At 33.7% G+C, this 23,543-nt stretch overlaps 1 protein-coding gene and 1 pseudogene across 2 annotated transcripts in view; one reads left to right on the plus strand and one right to left on the minus strand.

Moving 5' to 3' along the window:
* The window catches only part of GOSR1 (golgi SNAP receptor complex member 1), a 37,547-nt gene that overhangs the window by 1,021 nt on the left and 12,983 nt on the right, over positions 1-23,543 (minus strand). For both annotated transcript variants that reach the window (XM_004684816.2, XM_004684817.2), the window contains exons 5-8: positions 23,394-23,485; positions 20,460-20,534; positions 7,887-7,916; positions 2,814-2,896 (exon numbers count right to left, since the gene is read on the minus strand). In XM_004684816.2, the coding sequence (XP_004684873.1) occupies positions 2,814-2,896; positions 7,887-7,916; positions 20,460-20,534; positions 23,394-23,485 (280 nt within the window). The remainder of the gene's footprint in view (positions 1-2,813; positions 2,897-7,886; positions 7,917-20,459; positions 20,535-23,393; positions 23,486-23,543) is intronic.
* LOC105853741 lies at positions 233-563 on the plus strand (annotated as a pseudogene).

Consider the following 23,543-nt stretch of genomic DNA (forward strand, 5'->3'; position numbering starts at 1 on the left):
GATCGGAAGAGCACACGTCTGAACTCCAGTCACTGCTCGACATCTCGTATGATCTGTTAAAAAAAAAAAAAAAAAAAGGGTGGGGGGTGCAGAAGGCACTGGTGAGTTATTTAAACATTTTTATTTTGCAATAGTATATAGAATATGGAAGGAAAGTTAGTCAAATGATCTTGTTGTCTTATTTAGGGGAACATTAAAAAAGAGCTATATTGCAGGAAAAGAGTTTGGTGCCATGTCTCACAGCATTTTGCTGGTACAGCCTACTGAGAGAGCAGAAGGCAGGACTTGTGCTGACTATGGATTTGTGAATGACTGTATGGGAGGTGTTTGTAAAATGCATAAAGAACATCTGAAAAGGATGAATCCTAACAGCCTCCCTTCTATCACATAAGATTTCAGTTATCTGATGCTACTATGATCTGGCTGACCTCAGCTGCCTTGTTTGCTGAGCGGATACCCACACATACCAGTGTTATTACCAAGACTGGATTAAAGACAAGATCTACACACTTCTTCATTAGCAGGCCCAATGGGCTGAGAAACAGTTGAGCCGGAAGAATTAGCTGGGTGGGAAGGACTTGGAACACAGGTATGTACAGTGTGCTGTAGTGGAATTTTTTTATTATAGTAACCCTGTTTCTATTTGTTTAACCTGAAACCCTTGCCTTCTGCACCCCCTCACCCTTTTTTTTTTTTAACTTAAAACATTTTTATGATGTTTTAGATAGAGGCTGTTCATTGTCAGTTAATATTGGTTCCAATCCTTCCAACTTCTTACCTGCTTTAATAATATTTACTGTACCTCTCCAAGGGGGTAAGTAGTGAAGAGATAACACTTCAGTTATATCCTCAAGGTAAAGTCTTAGTGGAAAATAAATGTTCCTTAGTTATTAAAAAAATAAAAAAGCAGATTTTTAAATTTAGGGGTTTGATAGTCACAACTGTATCTTTGTTTAGTAGTTAAAATTTATCTCCACACTTTTACTTCTTTATATGTTGTAGACCAAAGCACATACCTCAGTATCCTGTACTGTTCTGCATTTCTACTAATGGTTTCTGACTTACAGACACGCTGGAGCTGCCTCCTTGTTATGAGAGGTATTATATCAAGGTCAGAGAAGTTACCAAAAAAATCACCTGGGATACCAGAGAACTGTTCCTATTCCCTGTAAATTCTCACTCCATTTTCCTGTAATGAAGTGTCTTTCAGCAGGGACTGTATTTATTTGTATACTTATATAATCTGCATACTGTGTGACTAGGACCATGTCTTCTTTGCATCTTGAAAAAACTTCACTGTGCATGTAGAATAGAGCTTTACACACTATAGACATTGATGTGTTTTTCAATTATTAATGAAAAAAATAATATGCAGAGACAACTTGAAAATACAGGAAACATGGAGCAAGAATTTTGTAAGGTACAAATCTCATAAAAGTAAATGTGTAACCTTTCTCACTTAGTAAAAGATCAACAATCCCCCTTGGAAGAGTGTGAGAACTTCAGCATTAGGAAACCCTTTCTACAGCAGACATGTTTCTGTCCAGTTCATCTCTAGGGGACTACCTCTCCTTTCCTTTCCATAATGGTCTAGTTCTTAGTTCAGCCCATATCATAGAGCAGAGTTTACCTTCTTCTCTGCCATCAGGTTGATACATGCCAATGCAGGATGAGTCAGAAACAATCCCCCCACTTCTTGGCCAGTGAGAGGACTAGACAGTGACTCAAGTTGGGGCAACCACAGATCTCTTCAGACTTTTACTACACCATTGGAAAAGATACCCTTCTTCCATGGGGATTTTTAAAATGGCAGGAAGTGATACGTGTAGTCATCTCTATCACTAAAAAAAGCCTTCTAGAGAATGAGATCAACACAGGAAAACAGAATGAGATGGAACTGTCAGAGAGAAGAAAGGCACATTTTTGATCATAAAATGTGAGCTCCTGAATATTGCCATATTCTACCCCTGAATTTTACAGATATTTGTACAAATTCTCTCCTTTTCCCTTTTAAGACAATGAATTAGGTTTCTGTTACTACTCACTCTATGGAGTTCTGACTGATTTAGGCCCATTTTATTTATTTCTTTAAATACATTCTTTTGGAATGATTATACTACAATTCTGCAAACTAAAGAATCATGTAAAATATAACTATTTTAGATATGTAGTTTTATAACTGAATATAAAAAGATAAAATTCATCAAAAAACCTGGAAAATATCAATACATCAAATAAGGTATCAAACTAAAACATATCCTTGAATTCTCTACGAGCAGATAATCAACTTTTGAAAATCACAGGTTCTTTTACCTATTAATTGGGGAAGGAAACTTTTTTCCCTAATAGGTTTGACTTTTCAGAGAGTAAACAAATGTTCAGAGTAGCAGATGTAGCAGTCTGTCCACTGGGTTTCCTGGAAGTACTAGTAACTTGGATTTAAATTGGGAAACTGAAGAATTGAAAAGGTAGAGGTTACAACAACAAGCAGAGAATCTATAGTTCAATTTGTATATAATGAGTCACGGAGAATATTCTACCAGCAGAAGGCTCTCTGTGCCTTCCCTTTCCAAGTGCCTGCCACTGACATACTCTCCAAACTGGAAAAAGAAAAAATATATATAATTTATGATGCAACCTTTAAGGGGAAAAAAAGAGCAACACTGTATATATAATATGAAATACAAGTCAGGATACATTCATGTTATATAATTACTAATGCTCTCTACTGGAACTGATGATTGTAACCTGACAGAAGAATGGAAAAATAAAAAGTACCCCCCAACACAAATTTTTAAACTTTCAAAGGATACTGGCCAAAGTGTTCATTTTGCTTTGAATTGACTTTAACATTCCTCTTTGTGAAGTCATATTTTCTTTTGTTGCCATAGCAATGCTGTAAGGGGGCAGGGGAAAGAAAAGATAATTAAATTGTCATTTGAGATAATCTTGCATGGACCCATCATATCTTTAAAAGTAAACTGAAAACTATAGTGAGTAAAATCATCTTGCAAAACATAGGCAGAAAAAAGGGCAAAAAATCACTTTCTAAGGCACCATCCTATGTCCTTTATCTGAATGACCACTCTTATCTTTACTGGTATTTCTGATTTGTTTTTTGGACCACACAGTAAGTCATTTTCTGTGGGTTGTTTTTTTAAAGTAACACATGAAACAAGACATTAACAGATACATTAAAAAAGTTTCTTAAAATGGTTTTAAAAGGGGTTAGCTATATTAGCATGCCCTTATCAGGAAAAACCATGGAGAAGGAAGTAGGGAATTACAACAATAAAAATAGAACCAAAGGTGTAACATATCATAAAATATTAATACACAAACAGTTTTGAATTTGTAAAAAAAAAATATGTCCCCAAATCTACTTGTGAGCCAACTAGGTAGGTTTTAGGACACACATGCAACACTGTTTGACTTCCAAGTCAGATGGCAATGGCCACAGACTTATTACATGATTAGAAAATGGAGAGGGGCCTCCTGGTGGTGCAGGGGTTAAAGTCAGAGCTATCAAGATATGGGTAGCCATTGTGGCATGAGCATGAGTTTGATACCCCCCCACCCAGGCAGCTAATCCACATGGAACAGCCCTCTCCTGTCTCACTCACTGCTCTCTTCAGCAGTGTATTCCAGTAGATCCATCTGTTCTGCTCTCCATTCTGTCTCTGGGGTATCCTCTCACCCCCTGTACCTCTGGTCTATACTCCAGTTCTTACATGCATAAATAAAAATGAATCTTTAAAAAAATAAAAAGAAAGAAAGATGGGGAAAAATTACTCTTTGAATCCCTCTCCCATGTGACTACTCTGATATCCTTATTTAAACAAATCTTAGTTAATATCCTTTAACTATCATTACTAGTATTATTAACTTTGAACAACTATATCTTTCTGGATATTAGAATCCTAGAGGGCAGGGTCAATATCCATTTTAATATGTAACACACAGGGGAGTGCTTTACATAATGTCATTATAAAAAGTAATAGAAACAAAATGTTTCAGAGTACTTCTAAAAATAGGAGAAATATTTAAAACAAAAAAAAGCATCAGGAGCAGAATGAAGTGAGTTTAGGAAGATGGTGATCAGAGCACAAATTCCTGATCTTGGGACCAATTTTCCCCATGGAGGAAACCAAGAACTAAAGTAGACATACTGAAGCAGTTCCATCTGAGGTCCCAAGTTTCCCTGAGAGCTACAGGGCTACACTCTCTCAGTGAGGAAAGTAACAAGGAACTGATGACAGGGAAGGCTAGAATTTCTTCAAGCCTGGTGCAAACACAGATTTTCACTGTATCCCAAGGAGCCCAGACAGTGGAGGATATGGCTCTACATGTATAGGGACTGCAGCAATGGACTGAACTGCTCCCAACCCCAGCAGCTAGGAAAGGACTGCTACATAGAGCGGAAGAGACCTATAGGCAGAGAGCTAACAGTCTACCAGCTGGTGTAGAAGCCCAGCTCCTAAACGAAAAAAATGCTGAGCCAGGGGGTCTCTAATAGCTTGACTTATCTAGGAATTATACTATTAGAGGAAAATGCTAGAAGGATTACTCTAAGCAAATGACAAACGAATCAAAATTGAAATGTCAAGATTTGAGAAGGCAAAGAAGAAATAAAATTGTACGAGAAGTAATGTAAAAGGGTATTTATTGAAGCATTATTTAGAATAGTAAAAGAAACATAAAAACACTAAATCCCTCCATTCTGAAACTGAAACTTTCCAGTTTAGATTATGTCGACATAACACTATGAAATATTTGGTTATTTAAGAAATAAGCTTTATTATTTCTATTAATCTGAATGGATGCTGTTTGTACACTGAATAATTTAAGCAAGTCACAGAATGTGCAGAATATGAGTCCTTTTTATTTTAAGACCATCAAAACATGTCTTTTATTTCAGGATAATAGTTAAAAAGTTATCCCTGCACCACAACAGTTAGAGAACAACCACTCAAGATCAGAGTAGAAGGAAATAAGGATTGTCAATTTTATAAAATATAGAAGTTTAGATCTCCCCCCAAAAAAAAACCCAGAAGTCAAATTAACAACTTCCTTACTTCATTAGCTTTAATTATTTTTCAATGTATAATTTTATGTTATTCATAAGATTTCAGTTTTAAAAAATCAGACGAAAGTGCATGTCTGTGACAGAACAGGATATATTTGAAATATGGTTGTTGCAAAATAACTTTACAAGATAGTTTAAAATAAGTATCATGGTATTGTATAAAACAACTGAATTCAAACCTAAGCTGAGCAATCTGAGGCAATCTTTGAATATACATATGTCTCTGTTTTTTAAACTGGGACTGTCACCATCTTCCATACACTTTGACTCAGAAGTAAATAGAGAAGATTAAAAAATAATTTCCACAAAGCACTTTGTATTCCTTGGAGACTGGATATTATCATCATACATTATGTTATTATCTTGTTGAATATGCATGATTTCCAGTACCACACAAAGTATATCTAGACATACTTTCCCATCTCATTCCATCATTTGGAGTCAAGCTGAGTGAAATCTAGATTGTTGTTATTTCAAGGGTCAAATACTCAGAGGCAAAACATAAGCTCCAAATAATATATAATGCTTTTAAAATGATAAATCATTGATGTGCTTACCGGAACTTCAACTTTCTTAGTTGTACTATGAACCAAACCCAGACACTTATTTTTTCAAAAACAGACAGTAATATTAGTTACACATTTAATGCTACAGAGTAAATATTAAAAATACTAGTTCTTTTCAATAGAGGTCTATTTTTGTGTATGTATTTTAAAATGTACTGTTTTATGGGAAAAGTAAATTTTTACATATAGGATATATAAAGCATTTATTTTGAACAAAGAAATAGTAAAATAAAAGATCTTGAACTGTAAATGTTCTACTTATTAACTATTTTAATGTTAGTTAGCAAATATTCCTACCTTATCAGATAGTCCAAATTTTTTTTTTTTTTTTTTTAAGATTTATTTTGTATACAGAACTGGGGTACAGGCCAGAGGCTCAGGGGCGGTGAGAGGCTTCACCAGAGACAGAGTGGGGAGCAGAACAGGCAGATCAACGAAGTACACTGCTGAGGGGAGCAGCGGGCGGGTCAGGAGAGGTCTGCCACGCCATGTGGTCACCTCCGGGGCAGGCGGGAATTGAACTCATGTGCAAGCGGCTTTAGATTCTCAGTGCAGTGCTTTAACCCGCTGCGCCACCAGGGAGGGCCAGATAGTCCAAATTTTTATACTTATATTGCCAGTCCTTTAATAGGCCAGCTTTGAATTAAAAAGTTTAGTTAAAGTAAGCTGGTTCTAGAGGATTAGGCATAAAGAGAAAGAAAAAAAAAAAAGGAAGGTAAAAAGGAAAAGGGCTACAGGATAAACTGAAGATTCTTGGCAAATGAGATCTGATTTTACGTACAAATGAAAGGGGAGGAGTTACAATGGATATATTTCAGTAGATAATTAGGCAACTTTGTTCAGGTGGAAGATCCAGTAAATGCAATTTAAACAAAAATTCCATGCCATGGTAATAGTATATTTTATACAAGATAACAATTTAAGGTTGTTAAATAATGACAAAAACACATTATAATCCATTGAATTCATTTATCAATATAAATACATACTTAAGATATTAGCATCTAAACATCCAGGGATAAAGAAACATCATATCTGCAACATATTTCCATGGGGGAAAATTATGAGAAAACAAATGTGGTAAATAAAGGGTATATAGAGTTCTATGTACTATTAGAACTTTTCAGAAATTACATAAAACTAGAAAGTTAAAAGAATTTTTGTATTAATAGTAGTTACTATTAATAGTAGTTAGCGATTACCTCCCCATTAGTCAAGCATTGTGCTAAGTTTTACTCATTACCTTTAATTTTCACAACAATCTTTTTACTGTAGGTACTATCTTAATTTTAAAACAAGAAAGCAAGTGAAAGTTCCAAGTAATATCCAAGAACACAACCTAAAAAGCAGCACAGCCAGGTTTGAAACCAAATCACACTGCAAAGCTTGCACTCTTTCTATGAGGTGGCAAATATATTAACAGTAGTGGTTTATACAGAGCTCTGGTTCTAGAGTTAGACTCAAAATTGTGGATTTAAATCTTTGACACTATTGATTATGTGACCACAGTCAAGTTACTCACCTTAATTTCTTTTTTTTTGTTTTGGAGATAGTGTCTACCTCATGAACTTTGGGGGAGATTAAATAAAATAAAGCATGTAAAGCATTTGAACTACATAATACCAAGACCTATGGTTAAGAATACAAACATCTGTTGTTGGCATGTAGTTCATTCAACCTCTCCTGAAAAACACTACTTAAGCTATCACTAAATTCTTAACTGTAATGACCATACCTAGTTAACTCCTTTTTCACTGACAAAAAAATTTAAAAATTCACTTATTTGTTCAAAGTAACAAATAAGTGCCCCATCTTAAGCAAGAAACTACTTCAATGTTATTATAAATAATACTAAATATTACTGCAGTAGATCTTCTACAGCTACTGTAACAGAAACCAAGTCTACATAGATGGTATAAACAACACATTTACCAAATTACATCTTTAGGACTGTTTTCCATTAAAAAAATGAGAGCAAAAAGACTAAAGTTGAAGTTGAATTAGAAAAATCGACCTACTTAAAACAGCCCAATTCTAGTAATTCTGTAAATAAATGTTTTATACTGAAAATATCTCTCAAAAAGGAAGGGCACATTGCTATCTAATAAAATATACAACTATATGTTCATCTTTCAGAATGAAGTGACTTTAAACACTACAGAGTAAATCTGATATGTTCATATACAAACAAAAAATGATCACAATAAAGCAAAACAAAACAAAAAAATTCCTACCTTATTGTCTCTTCTATCAGACGATCTGAGCTACAAATAAAAGAAATTTCAAAATTTGGAATTATTAAAAGTACATTTAAAATTTAGACCTCATTTTCCTTCATTTTATAGATAGTTAACTTTTATACCACTTACGTAAATAGAATACTTGGATCTCTAAAAACACCTGGAGGAAATTTTAGATTCTGAAATTTAACTTACCCACATATAATTTTTGTTGTACTTTAGTTGAAATTTATTTAATCATGTATCATGGAAGATACACATGATTAAAGTTGTGCTGTTATAACTACGGTTATTAAAACTGTAAAGTACTGGCAGAGAGACACAAGGATCAATGAAACAGAATAGGGAATCAAGGAAGAGCCCCACAGATATGCCAAAATTTCCCCCCTCATTTAAATCTCATAATAAGCTCTTGTGGTGACTAAGAAATGATTCTTTTTTAATTGAGATGAAATTCATATAACATAAAACTAACCATTTTAAAGCATACAATTCAATGGTATAGTAACACAGTGCTTAGTCACCTAGTTTTGCTAGTTCTGAATATTTTAATCACTCCCCCAAAAGAAAACCTTGTACCCACTAAACAATTATGATTTTTGACAAAGATACAAAAAAAGAAATTCAAATTCACCTTTTCAGCAATTGTTGCTGAGACAATTGGATACCCACAGGCAAAGAGATGAAACTTTACTGAGGTCATATATAGAAAAATTAACTTAAAGTGGACCATAGTTTTAAATGTAAAACATAAAATTATAAAACTTTAAGGTAAAGAAGAGAAAGACTTTGAGATCTAGAGTTAAGCATAGAGTTCTTCCTTTAACAAAAAAATGTACAATCTAGAAAAAGAAAAAAATTGCTAAATTATTTTAATGACCTCATCAAAATAAAAACTTTTGCTTTGTGAACAGTGGAATACTATGCAGCCATAAAAGGCAAACGTTTGCCATTTGCAACAACATGGATGGAACCAGAGGGGATTATGATAAATAATTAGGAATGAAAAAGAATTACCTGATAATTTTACTCATATGTGGAATATAAAGAAGCAAAACAAAGGAATTAACAAAACTAAACCTAATCAAACCCTAGACATAGATCTACATAATTGAGACTATTAAATGGGGTAAGGTGAGAGTAGAAACAAAGAGGAGAGTGAGCCCAATGGCCTGTGGTAAAAAACTAAGTGGGCCTTGGTGGTGGATATAGTGTGGTGATACACATCTGAGGATGTGTGAACCTATTCCCTTTAATATTATACAATGTAAATCAATGCTATTTAAAAAAGAAAAGGAAAAAAGTGAAAAGATAAAAGAAAACTGATTCTGGGAAGAAGAAAATATAAATTACACACTGGGAAAAATATTTGCAACCATGTATTTGATTAGTTTCTATAATATATAAAAATTCTCAAAAGTCTACAGGTAAAAAAAATAAGCTAGAATTGAGCAAAAGACATTTCACCAGATTCGATATATGAAAATATACACATGGAAGAAAATCTTAATATCATTAGCCATGAGGGGGATACAAATTAAAACCACATGAGATACCTCCACATCAAAATGACTAAAATAGGGCCCTCCGAGGTGGTGCAGTGGGTTAAAGCACTGCACTGAGAAGCTTAAGCCACTTCCGCATGAGTTTGATCCCCGCCTGCCCTAGAGGAGATCTACATGGTGTGGCAGACCTCTCCTGGCCCTCCCGCTACTCCCCTCAGCAGTGTACTTCGTCCATCTGCCTGTTCTGCTCCCCGCTCTGTCCCTGGTGAATCCTCTCACCTTCCACATCTCTGGCCTGTATCCCAGTTCTGTATGAATAAATACATAAATCTTAAAAAAAATGACTAAAATAAAAAAGTGACAAATACTGGTAATATGGAGAAAATAGATAATTCAATACAATACTAGTGGGACCGTGAGATGGTATAGTCATTCTGGAAAACAGTTTTAAAACCAGCTAAAAACGAAACATGTGGCTACCATATGGCCCAGTAATTGCACTCTTGGGCACTGACCTTGGAGAAATAAAAAGTTACATCCCCACAAAAACTTATACACAAACATTTACAGCAACTTTACATATAATAGCCAAAAAATGTTAACAACCCATGTGCTCCTTCAATGGATACAAAGTTAAACTAAAATATTAAATCTATGGGCTACTAACCCTTCAGCAATAAAATGAAATGAGCTGTCAATACAAGCAATAACTTGGATGAGTCTCCAGGGTAACATGCAAAAATATGCAACCTTAAAAGGTCACATACTGTATGATTCCATATACCACCTTGAAATGACAAAATTATAGAAGTGTAGAACAGATTCATGGTTGCCAGAAGTTAATGAGGGTTGTAGGAGGAAAGTGAGTATGGCTGTGAAAGGACAATGTGAGGGATCCTTGTGAAAAATAAGCTATAAAGTATATTAGTATCAGTATTTTGATTGTGACAGTTCTAGTTTTATAAAATGCTACCACTGGAGAAGTATATGTAGAAGTATATGTGAATCTATAATTAAAACAAACAGCTAAACATTTAAAAACTGAAGTGTTAACTACTATACCAAACAGCAGCAAAAACCCATTTTCAAAGAGACAGGCAATTATCTTAAGTAGTACACATATAACTGTGAAGAGTGTTTAAAGCAAGACAAAAACTATTCTATAGGAAATATACTTCTATCTAACTAAACTCAATCTCTCTAGAAGGAATGTAAACATATGAAGCTAAGCACATATAAACCTAGCTTCACATAAATCATCAGAAAATCAGTCAGATATTATACTTCATTGTTATTAACATTATCTGCTTTCTGCAAGATTTCAAGATAATAATAACACCTCTCTCCCTTTTTTCTTTTAGGCAACAATAGTTTACAACACTGTATGTGATTTAGAGGTACAAGATCACATCACTGCAGATGTGTATGTTACACCACCACCAAGGTATCTATATTCCTACAAAAGCATGTCTTTTGTATCTGTTCTCATTCAGAGATGTCAGAGGTAAATACTAGAGTTTAGTTAAAAAACAAGCTCATTATATTTTGTATTCCTGAAGAAATGGGGCTGAAGCAATCAAGAAGAAACAGCTTTCTGTGTTACACAGAGTAAAAATTCTTTGGTGGTTTTTGTGGCACACAGCTATGATACTTGTTACATGTAACAAGTACTCTGCTTAGAAATTATGTTTTTTAATAATGGCATTCTGACCTATATAAATACTTAAAATGTAATAAGGCCATTCTATATACATGAAACAAATTAAAAAATTGAGTAAACCAAATACTCATGGTTCCACTTATTTTACATGCTTTGTACAAACTAGATCTTCACTAAGTTTTCTTAAAAGATACATTTTCATTGAGAGAGATCATTTTATGTTTTTGAAATAAACAACTTATTCTATTATGGTAATTTTATAGCATCACCAGAATGTAGTCAAAGAAAAACTTGAATAGGAAACTAATTTTAACAGGTTTCATTTAAAAAGAAAACTAAAATTCTAATCCCAAATATTTTACCATAGAGAGGAAGGGGTTCCCCTCCTCCTCTGCGCCCCACTATCCTTCATTTATATAGACAGAGGAAGGTCAGTGGTTTTTTTTTTTTTTAAGTTTTTTTTTTCTTTTTAAATATTTATTTATTTATATGCACAGGAGTGGGGTACAGGTCAGAGATGTGGGGGTGGGGGCAGAGGGTGGAGAGGGATAAGAAGATTCACTGGAGACAGAGTGGGGAGAAGAACAGGCAGATCCACGAAGTACACTGCTGAGGGGAGCAGGCTGGGCCAGGAGAGGTCTGCCACACTATGTGGGGCCATCTCTTTGGCTGGGGACCGAACTCGTGCTGCAGAGGCTGTGATAGCTTTACAGTGCTGTGCTTTAACCCGTTGTGTCACCAGGGAGGGCCCAGGTCAGTGATTTTTAAATATTCTTTCATATTGCCAAAAAAGTCTTTAAGTCCTTACTCATTTGACTAAGTCCTCCACTGAATAAATACCCTTTCTTTATTCAGCCATATTGCACAGCATGGAAACAATTCAAAAACAGGATGACTCCATAAAGATGGCATAATCTAGTAAAAACTGAACTTAATATTGTTTTCCCCTTAGGGTATAAACTATACAATCAAGTGGAATTATCTTTCATAAACAAGTTAATTGATAATAGCCTAGAGGCATTTCAGAGTTATTTGAATTCTGTGATCAAAGCAACAAGTTTCTGTTTCTTTTAAGATCAATTTAAACTAGCTGAAAACAATGTGCTAAATTTCATCACTAATAAATGTACCAAGGAATCACTACAACCACATTTAAAAATTCATTTCTGGCCCTCCCTGGTGGCGCAGCCGGTTAAAGCGCAGCACTGAGAAGCTAAAGCCACTTCCGCATGAGGTCGATTCCTGCCTGCCCCGGAGGTGACCACATGGCGTGGCAGACCTCTCCCGACCCGCCCGCTGCTCCTCTCAGCAGTGTACTTCGTAGATCTGCCTGTTCTGCTCCCCACTCTGGTGAAGCCTTTCGCTGCCCCTGAGCCTCTGGCCTGTACCTCAGCTCTGTATGCACAAATAAATAAATCTTTAAAAAAAAAAATTCATTTCCACCAATATCCATACTATAAATGGCACAAATTTCCAGAATAAAAATGGGATTTCAAGCATGTATTTTAAAATAATTTAAACCAACATAACGTAAGAATTGGCAAAAATCACTTTGATAACAATTAGTTAACATTTAACCCTCTTTTAAAAGTACAGATGTGTGTGAATAAACAATAAACAAGTAAATGAATAAGTAAATAAGAAAACAAGCAAGTAGTAGTAAAATTTAAAAATCAATCACTGTGAATTGCAGTTGATGAAGCTGTCACCGACTAATCAGTTTGCTTAGATCAGGAACTGTGGGGATGTAGTCTTTCACTTCTTTACAGTTAACCAGAGTCTCTAAGGTCTGTGTCTTATTTATTATTATATAAATATTTCTTAAAGCAAGTTAACTAAACAATTAAACTGTTGTATGATACAAAAAGGTGTTTTAGTTCTAACAGATTTCTATTTTACAGATATTTCGAAAATGTAGAAAAACAATGAAGGCAGAAATCATTAGTAGCCTCTCTACCAATTACATTAATATTGTGGCTTACTTACATCCAGTTTGGGTAGATCAAGAAATACCTATTGCCTTTTTGCATGGTTTATTAACACATTAATTTTGTTTTATAATTCCATGAAACTATGACCTAGAAACAAGTGTTAAGTAGCCTTCCCTATCTACTAAGAGCCATACTGCATTAATGTGGTACATCTGTGACAAGTGATGAACCAATAGCTGTATATTATTAAGTCCACAGTTTACTTTAGGGTTCACTCTTTGTGTTGTACCGTTCTAGGGGCTTTGACAAATGCATAGGCCAGGTAACTGCTACATTACACCAGTATACAGAATAGATTCACAGCTGTAAGTAACCTCTGCATTCTACTTCTACTACCTACAATTTTGTCTTTTCAGAATGTCATGTAGCTGGAATTATATATAATGTAGACTTTTTATTTTTCTTTTATGCATTTAAAATTCTCCCAGGACTTTTGGGGAGGCTGACAGCTTATTTCTTATAAGAAATAATCCAATGGTGGATGTACTACACTTATCTACTTATTATTGAAGGGCACATTATTGGTTGCTTCTAATTTGGGTAAAGAAGGAAAGCTGCTACACACATTTGGCATGTGGCTATCCCATTGTTCTAACATTATTTGTTGAAAGACTGACTTTTTCAATTAAATTACCTTTACCCCTGCGGCAAAGATCAGTTGACTATATGTGTGCAGGCCTATTTCTGGGCTTTTTATTCTGTTCCACTAATTTACTTGTCTTTTCCTTCATAATACCACACCGCCTTGTGTGTGTCCACAAGACACAACATATAAGTCAAGAATTTTTTTTCCTCCTCAAGGTATTTTAACCAAACACTTTAATGTTCAAAAAGAATTATCAACAAATTTGTTCAATTATAAAACAGCTTAAGAGAGAATGTGGAGGTTTTGATTTTGCTAAACTTTAAATAATAAATTATTTAAAAGAATTGAAAAATCCTGAAAAACTATCTGCATCATGAAATAGTATTTTCTAATTATTTTCAGAAACTTCTTAAAAACCTCTGTATATCGATGTAAGCTAATTTGCTTCCATAAATAAAAATGAACTACACTTTCCATTTGTTTCACATACTTAAGTCAAAAGACAATTCTTCCATAATTATAATTAATAACATTAACAACCACGACTTTCATGAAACAAGAAAAGAAAAAAGTTAGTTCCTCTCTCTTATATACTAAAACCATGGTTGTATAAACTCACTTCATGAAGTTGTTACAAGGCTTAAAAAAGATAATGCAAACAAAAATACCTTGTAAATTGTATAAGCCTGACAGACTTATACTTTGAAACCTCATAGTCTGTTGTCCTGGAAGCTACTTTCCTAATTCTCAACATAAATTGCTTATATTTCAAAATCCAACTTGAAAGTCATTCTTTATGAATCTTCCTCACTCTATGTATACAACATGCAGGCAGAAGTAACTTGTTTTAAAACTATAATATTATCTCTGCTCTTAATTTATTAAAGAATAGTACAAATATTTAAGATGTCAGGTATTATACTATACACTGGAGGAAAAATATATTAAATATGAAAAGCCACACACTCATCACATATCTCAACTAATCTTAAAAATATTTCACAGGTTATTATAATTATATGTTTATTATTTTTCTAAACAGAATGAATTCCCAAGGGGTAGAGACTGTGTCTGGTTCATCTTTGAGTCCCTAGAGTTTAGTACAGTACATAGCACACAGGAGACACTCATTAAATGTTTGATAAATGAATCAATGAATTAACTTAGTTATTGGATTAATAAAACATCAAATAGAGTTAATAGTAAAATAACACTTTTATGTTTCTCTGGGGGAGGGAAAATATAAGTGTTATATTTTTCAAACACATGTCTAGGGAGAGAAATTCTCCCTCACTATAGCAAAGAACTTCCAACTAAAGTTTTTCACTGTATAACAAACCCATTTACAAAATGAAGATAGATATGACTTCACTATAAAGCCAAGTGAAGAAAAATAAGTTCTGCACAAAAGCTACTAACTCTGTTACTTTGCTTTGTAAATTTGGACAATATTACATGAATAAAAAAGACAAGCCACGTATTGTTTAGGGAAACATTAATTTACTTTATCACCCATTTCAATATGGCAGATAATTGTACCACCTGAGAGAAATAGAGCTTTGGTATGGGAGTTTACAATACCTCATGAAAGGAGTGACAAGTATATAGTAGTCAAATGCTATAACATTTTTTTTTTTAATAGGCTAACACTTCAACTTCCTATCATACAAATAATCCCTGATATAGGTAAGAGATATATCTCAAGATCTTTTGATATACCAAAGTTTATGATTAATATTTTTACATATAATTTCACCTAAACTTGACAATTTCTTACTTAAAAGCACTGTTTTCTCTTCACTATCATTCCTTTTATTAATGGTGTTTTTTCCTTGGAACAATGGTTCTCAAGGAAAGTATATGTATACGTGTATGCATATAAGTCATTTCATGATAGTTATCCAAATAATAATGAACAGCAAATAAAAAGTTGGAAGTGAGGTTGAAGGATAAATGTCATTGTCCAACTAGAGTAGATGTATACATTAGCTAATAACTTCCTTAAAACCAGCTCCATAGTACATAACATTCTAGCTTAGTTCTTAAGAAATTGCTATGTATCTTTAGGATTTATGAATAGTTGAGGAGGAAATTAATATCAAATCCTAAATGTCATGAGTCTGCAATATTATCCCATTCATGGATGTCATAACGTGATCAGTGGTTAACTGGAATCATGGGTGATCATTCTGCCTCATAATTTACAGATATGGTCATGGCCCATTAATATAATTAGAATTTCACTTCACAAAGACTATTCTGGCATCAAAAGTATCTCAAGTTGATTTAAGAAATGTAAACTAACAGGGCATATAAAAACATTTGCTTTTCTTTTAACTTTTAATTCATACCCCTATTTCTCAAATTATTTTTTTTATTAAGGGAACATTGGTTTACAACATTGCATATGATTTAGATTTCAGTACAGGATCAACATCCCTTCAGGGGTTATATCATCCTCTGTTTTGCTTTACACAAAACTACCTCACAATTTACAAAGCCCTTTTACATGCACGATCTTAGCAACATTATGAAGGAGAAATCATAATCATTATTTTGATTTAGCAATACAGTATTATAGGAGCAACATAGAGGGTGTGGGTTTGAATCTTAGCTTTTATTTGACCTTATGGAAAGTTGGTTAAAATTATGACACAAAGAGTGAACAAAGAAAGACACCCCTATTACTGTGATTACAGCTTTGGATCACCCAACTGACAAGGCTGGTAAAATTTAAATATTCAAAATTTAAATCATCTACACACAGCCATTTCTTAGGAAATGTCCTAAGAAAAACTGTCATCAGAGAAAAGGTAAACCTCCTAACAGAGATAAAATGATTCTACTCATTCATGGACACATTTATATCTAAACGTACAATTAAAATACAAATACATATGCCATCTCAGATAATAATACACAATCATAATTGCTAGTTAATGGCATGAAAAAAATTTTCAGCTAAATACTGCAATTAACCCTGTTGTTTAAATCTAAGTGTTGTTTTATTTATGTAGCCCCATATTTGAGAAGTTACAGGAAACAAAAGTCTTTAGATTTTTAGTGCTTTTCATTTTGCAAAATACCAGAACTCTTATTTTCTCATGTAACATAAAACAGCTACTATCATCATTTTAAAGATGGAAAAACAATCCCCATATATTAAAAGCCTAGGTCACCTGAATTTTATAGAAAACGACCGATCTTTCAATTTTCAATAGCATTATGTCACGTTGACTCCCTAATATAAGAAAAACAACAATTTAAAGAGAACTAGAATGGAAAAATATTAGACAACATATATTCAGTAAGAGCTATCTTAGTAAACAGTTATAAGACACTGACCTATGTCCTCTCTGAATCTTGTTTCCTCATATGTATATGAGATGTTCATCAAAGAATTTTATTATGTATAAGAATTTGATTTTAAAAGGGAATTTCACATGGAATTCACTTTACAAAGTAAGGAAAAAAACTTTTTCACCACATTAATAAATTAATTTCCTTTAGTTCTCAAAATTAGGTTTCTATGTAATATGAAGCACCTGGATGATCACTACCTTATACATAGCATGTAATCAGTAAATATTTGCGTAATACTTAAATGACTGAGAGGTTTTCTATACTGGCATACACATATATACACATATAGATATAAAACCCAAAATAATACATCTGTTTATAACATTTATCCATGTAACAAAAAATAAGCATCTATGATATTTAAAAATTCCCCAATAAGGCCCTCCCTAGTGGCGCAGTGGGCTGGGACGCAGCGGGTTGGGATGCAGCACTGCAAGCTGGCCACAGCCGCTTTAGTTAAAAGTTTGATACCTGGCCCCGGAGGTGACCCACATGGTGTGGTGGACCTCTCCTGACCCGCCCACTATGGGCTGTACTTCGTCCAACTGCCTTTTCTGCTCCTACTCTGTCTCTGGTGAATCCTTTCACTGCACCTCTGGCTTGTACCCTAGTTCTGTATTAGTAAATAAATAAATCTTTTTTAAAAATCCCCAATAAGCCAAGAAGTCTTTTATGTGTTCTTATGAACTGATGTGATTAATGGAATTTTACTTTAGCATCTGAAAAATTATTGTAATATTTTAAATATCCTGACTACCTTGAAACACTGCCAAAGATTTCTTTTTTAATTTCTGGTATTTTCAAGCTGCTTGCTTAATATAGATATTCTGCAATTCCAGGTGCAATAGTGACATGCCCACAAATTGGAAGACTTCCATAAAAACCTTAGTCTCCCCAAATTATGGGTAAAATTTTTCAGTTTTACTCTTTAGCTGGTTCTATATAATTTCAGAATCTGTCCCTTTTTCTTCAACTTTGCCATTAATTTTACTATTCTAAGCAATAAAAATTCTTACCAACTGCTTTTTCTATAAATTTATAAAGGAAAATGTCAATTTCTCTTTGCTAGGTCTTCTTTTGGCTGTCATCTCTGGGGAGAGAGAAGTGTTGTTATGATGTGTGTCAAGAACAAATAACTGAGTTAAAATGAGAGAGAGGGAACATGGCAAATATGTTCCTTTTGTGGATTTACTCCAACTAATTTGTGCCTGGAACACTATGTAAAAGGATTCTGAGTCTGCATCTGGAGACACTCCAGAGGAAAACCAAATAAGAACAGTTCAGAGAGGTAAGTGGAGAACCAGTAAATTTCAGTGTGATAGCTGCCTACATTTTCAAGTAAGGAAAAATAGTATCACATGAGTAGAGCAGTAATATTAAAATGAAAAATGACTATTAGATTGAGCATTCGGGAGATCACAGATGTTCCTAGTAACAACTGTTTAAGAGAGCTGTGAGGGAATAAGTCAATAAGCTAAGGAGAAAATGAATACTGACACAGAGACAGCAAGTATACTGACATGCTGGAGCTGCAGAGTCAGTAAATAAGATGACTTAAGAGTGAAATATTTGATGTAGCAAAAAAAAGAGTGACAACCAGGTGGATATATTGAACTAGCCTGGAGAAATGCCCCACCCCTTAAAAGCTATAGGAAAGGTTAAAATAGAAAGAAGAATTCCTGTAACTAAATTTGTATTAAAGAGTCCCAAATTTAAAAATTTCAATGACATATGAGGTAAGGATCTGTTTTAGGTGATGGGGAAAGAAAGTTAAGAAGGAGAATGAGAACTTTGGGTAGAGAATGAGAGAAAGAGCGAAAGGGTGTCAAGCAAAAGTATTAGATAGTGCTGACTACTTAGATGACGTTGGAAATAATGATTTTAAATTAATCCATATATTGGTTCCTTTTTTCTTACAGTAGTAGACTGTGCCCTGGGATTGCATTTTACAGTGACAGAGCAGAAAGACAGGGACATAGAAGAGGTCAAATATGAGAAGTTTTTCACTTAATCAACTGATAAAAAGTAACTGATTTTCACTTTGGGGGATGGCGAAACTCCCCCCAGAAAATTCTGGTCAGATTACTGGGTGCATCATTTTAGACACACCACAGCATTTTAAGATTTGCAGTATTCCAGACAACCTTTACATTGTTCTGATAATAGAAAGTTTTGCAACAGAAGTAACTTAATATTCATTACATTAAACATTTCTGCCTAAAAATGAGGATTATCCACCTACCAGTTTTAGGTTTCTACATCCACAGATTATCTTGGAAAATTAATTTTTATTGCTTATCTGTTTTATCTATGTTTTTAATGTTTAGTTATGTGTCAGGTCAGCATCAAGTCATGCTTAAAGTAATGAAAGTAACACATTTCTAATTGCTTAGTTTCTTTTGAGGTAATAAACACAGAAACACTGATACAATCTAATCCTTTCCTTGTGCTACTTGAGTATACTACCACTTAAATTACTTTGTAGCCCCAAAACATGAATATGGTTCTGGATGTAATGAAAAATTCTTCTTATTGTGGTCTTATAAAATATAAAAAGCAGTACTAAAGACATGAACAACTATAAACATTTTTCTAGGAAAGACTGCCCCCTTGTGCAAATTAACAATATTCCACAACTAAAAAGAACATGAATAACCTACTTCCAATACTAGAAGCAACAAGATTGCTAAAAAGTCTTGATCTTTTGTGTTATCTCAGCAGCTTATATTCAATTATCTGAACAGTAAACTCATTGTGGTATTTAATGACATTCATTAGCCACTATCAACAAAATTCATTACACTAGTGCTCATGGATACTAGTTCAAGTGCTTAAAAGCTAAGCTCACAGACATATATAACTTTTCTGAACCTTATTTCTACAATAAAAACAAAATATTGAAGAACTAAACTACAATGAAAACATGTCAGACAAAAAAGTAGATGAAACAGGATGAAATATGTTAATTTGTTTAAAATGTATTATATATAACTAGCTCACCTTAGTTTTTTTTTTTTACATTTTCTTTTGAATTCTTGGAAACAAGGTATTCCTTGGGATCTGAGGTATAGCCAATTATCCTTTAAAGTTTCTTGATGTGCAGAAGTGATCACAGGTTCATCAAACATTAAGTCATTGTAACATTATCACTATTATTAGTAATACTAATCTATAATGGACGAAAGTATTAGAGCAAAGATTTGTTAAAGAAACATTAAAATGATAAAAAAAAATGCAGGTAACAAGTGATAGGAATGCAGATTTTTGATACTTGATAGCATAATATCTTAATTAGGTCAAAATAGTGCAGCTTCATTTCTGTCAAAGTCATTAGAAGAGTTAAATGCATTAGCATTTGACAAAGTATATCCTATAATAAACACCATAAAATATATGTTATATACGTAAATGAGTTAATAAGAATGCAAGTCATATAGTATGCATGTATTCAGTAATACCTACTTCCGCAGATGGTCATGTTCTTTCAAAAATAGTTCAGTTCTTCTGTTGTTGACTCCAGATCCACTTTTATATGACCTAGAACAAATAGAGAAACTTTAAGAACATTTTAGGGTAGATACTGCAGAAAAAAAGATTAAAAGGTTAATTCTAGTAATATCCAAAGTAGACAAATTAAGCTCCAAAGTTTTGAAGTCACCTCCTTCTGACATTTAATAAATATGAATACCTTTGCTAATTTAGACCTAAGATTTGGTGAATATTATTATTCACCAAAATAATACAATATCCCCCCCTTTTTTAATAATCTAGAATTTTTCAGTAAAAAACTTCTTTATTATCTCATATCTTTATTTTCTCCCAGTGGAAGTAAAACATTGGGCTGATTAGTACACAGTACATGGATGGGAAAGCTACTGAAATGGTATATGCAGTGCATCAACTGAAGCCTCAAGATCCCTGAAATGAAGCAAAAGATTGAAATCACAATAAAAATTTTGGAAATTCTCAAGTAATTTGATATAAAGCTGTGTTTATATAAAATATGGCACACTTAAAGATTCTATCATGATTTGAAGTGTATTACAATTTACAAGAAAATGCTTTAATCATTACTAAGAACACTTTTATGTTTCTGCTCTTAAAATGCCATGAACAAAATTCTAAAAATCAAGTAACTGCACATACTGTAGTAAGACAAAAGAAGGTCATGCTACTAAAAGTAAACTATTGCTGAGGCTCACATGTGCAAAGCAGTGGAAAAAACATCAGGAAAAGCAACAAGATAACATGAGAACACACTGAACTGGAAGACTGATAATTTGAATTTGCATCTATACAACTTCATTTACTAGTAGGTTAACCATAAAGTCTCATAGTAGTTTTATAAAAGTGAAATCATGCCGGGCCCTTCCTGGTGGCACAGCAGGTTAAAGCACAGCACTGAGAAAGCCACTTCAGCATGAGTTCGATCCCTTTCCTGCCCCAGAGCTGATCCACATGATGCGGCAGACTTCTCCTGACCCACCCACTGCTCCTCTCAGACGTGTACTTTGTTAGTTGGCCTGTTCTGCTCCCCACTCTGTCTCTAGTGAATCCTCCCTCTGCCCCTGTACCTCTGGTCTGTACTCCAGTTCTGTATGCATAAATAAATAAATTTTTAAAAAAACGTGAAATTGGGCCCTCCCTGGTGGCGCAGAGGGTTAAAGCACAGCACTAAGAAGCTAAAGCCACTTCCGCATGAGTTCGATTCCCGCCTGCTCTGGAGGAGATCCACATGGCTAGGCAGACCTCTCCTGACCTGCCTGCTGCTCCCCTCAGCAGTGTACTTCGTCCATCTGCCTGTTCTGCTCCCCTCTCTATCTCTGGTGAATCCTCTCACTCTCCACATCTCTGGCTTGTACCCCAGTTCCATATGAATAAATAAATAAATCTTTTAAAAAAATGTGAAATCATGCCAAAATACTACATAAAGCTAAAAGACATGGTACATGGAAATTATGTATGTATTACAAAAAAAAAAAAACATGAAAGTGTCAATTATTTGTATATTTCATTTCATGAATTAATAACCTGCCTCATGTTAATTTGAGCACATGCCTCCTTTACTTCTCTAGTACCTAGATTATAAACTCCTATAGGATCAAAGATTGGTTTTTTTCTTTTCTACCTTTTACTGTGACATAGTATCTTATTCATGGTTCATAATCAATAAGTTTAATGAATGGGTGAACATGTTTCTTTTATGATCATTCAGAAAATAAATTATTATGGTGAGCTGTATTCTAGTAATTTCCACACATTGCTGGGGGACTAAATGCCTATTACATTAAAGGTTATCTCCTATATTGGTTCTCAATGTATTTTTAAAAATATTTATGTAAATACACTGTACAGCAATGAAAAGATTTACATGCTCCCGAGAACTAAAAATATTATTATAAATACCTAATTATGGCAAACCATTTTAAACTTCTGTATGTTATGCAAAATAGACAACTCAACATAAAAACAGATAAATGAGAGAAAAATTAATTTTCCAAGATAATCTGTAGAGGCAGAAACCTAAAACTGGTAGTTGGGCAAAAATGTTTAATGCAATGAATATTAAATTACTTCTGTTGCAAAACTTTCTACTGTCAGAACAAAATAAAGGATGTCTAGGAAAATGTTACTCAGAATATACATCAGATATATCAGTTGTGATATGGTGACATATATGAAAATTTATGAAATATTAATTATTATAAATTTATCACAAGTGAGACAGTGGGCATCAGTAGATGACCCAGAAGTGGAAAGTCTTCTATTTTAATTAGATGACTCTAATCCCAATGGATTTAACCTTGTCAGTCATGTTCAGTTGTGAAAAAAGGTCAAAATGAGATGAAATGCTAAAACATATCATTGAAGAAAATGTAAAAGGATAAAAGAACAAGTTTTTTAAATTATGGATTGAGATCAGGATAAAAATGTTGGAAATCCTTAAATAATTTACATAAGGCTAAAGAGTTTGTAAAAAATTGGAAAAATCAGGTATTTCAGACTCCAGGGACGTAAAGGCTACTCTGACAGCTCCTCAGTAATTGGCGGGCAAGGGAAAGGAGAACATGGAGAGCATCAATTATTTGGTAACATCATTTTCAAGGCAGGTGGCAGGAGATGAGAAAAAAACTTAGGAATACATCATGCAAGCTGGACTCTGAATTAAGACAGGAAAGTCAAGGTTGGCAGGAGCCAATTATAAAATTAGGGGAAACTGGAGATAAGACTAAAGCAGATTAGGACCATGTGTAGCAACAATGTTTAGTGAAATGGAAATCAGAAATCTTGAAATCTGAATCATGGTTCTGCTACTTAATTTGATGTCAATTATGAATATATTCTAAATATAAACCTGAGTAACTGTCCTACAAAATAATATAAGATGCAACTTACTCAATATCCTTTCGTACAGATCCCATGAGATTCTCCCTTTCCCGTATTGCCATAAAGTTTGCTTTGGTTTTATGGAATTCATGTGTATAATCCTGCAATAAAGCAACAGAAGGTAATTATATATCTTCATCCTATTCAACCAGTTATTAT

This window comes from Condylura cristata, unplaced genomic scaffold, assembly GCF_000260355.1.
Source record: "Condylura cristata isolate star-nosed mole 26May11 unplaced genomic scaffold, ConCri1.0 scaffold00017, whole genome shotgun sequence".
Lineage (NCBI taxonomy): Eukaryota > Metazoa > Chordata > Mammalia > Eulipotyphla > Talpidae > Condylura > Condylura cristata.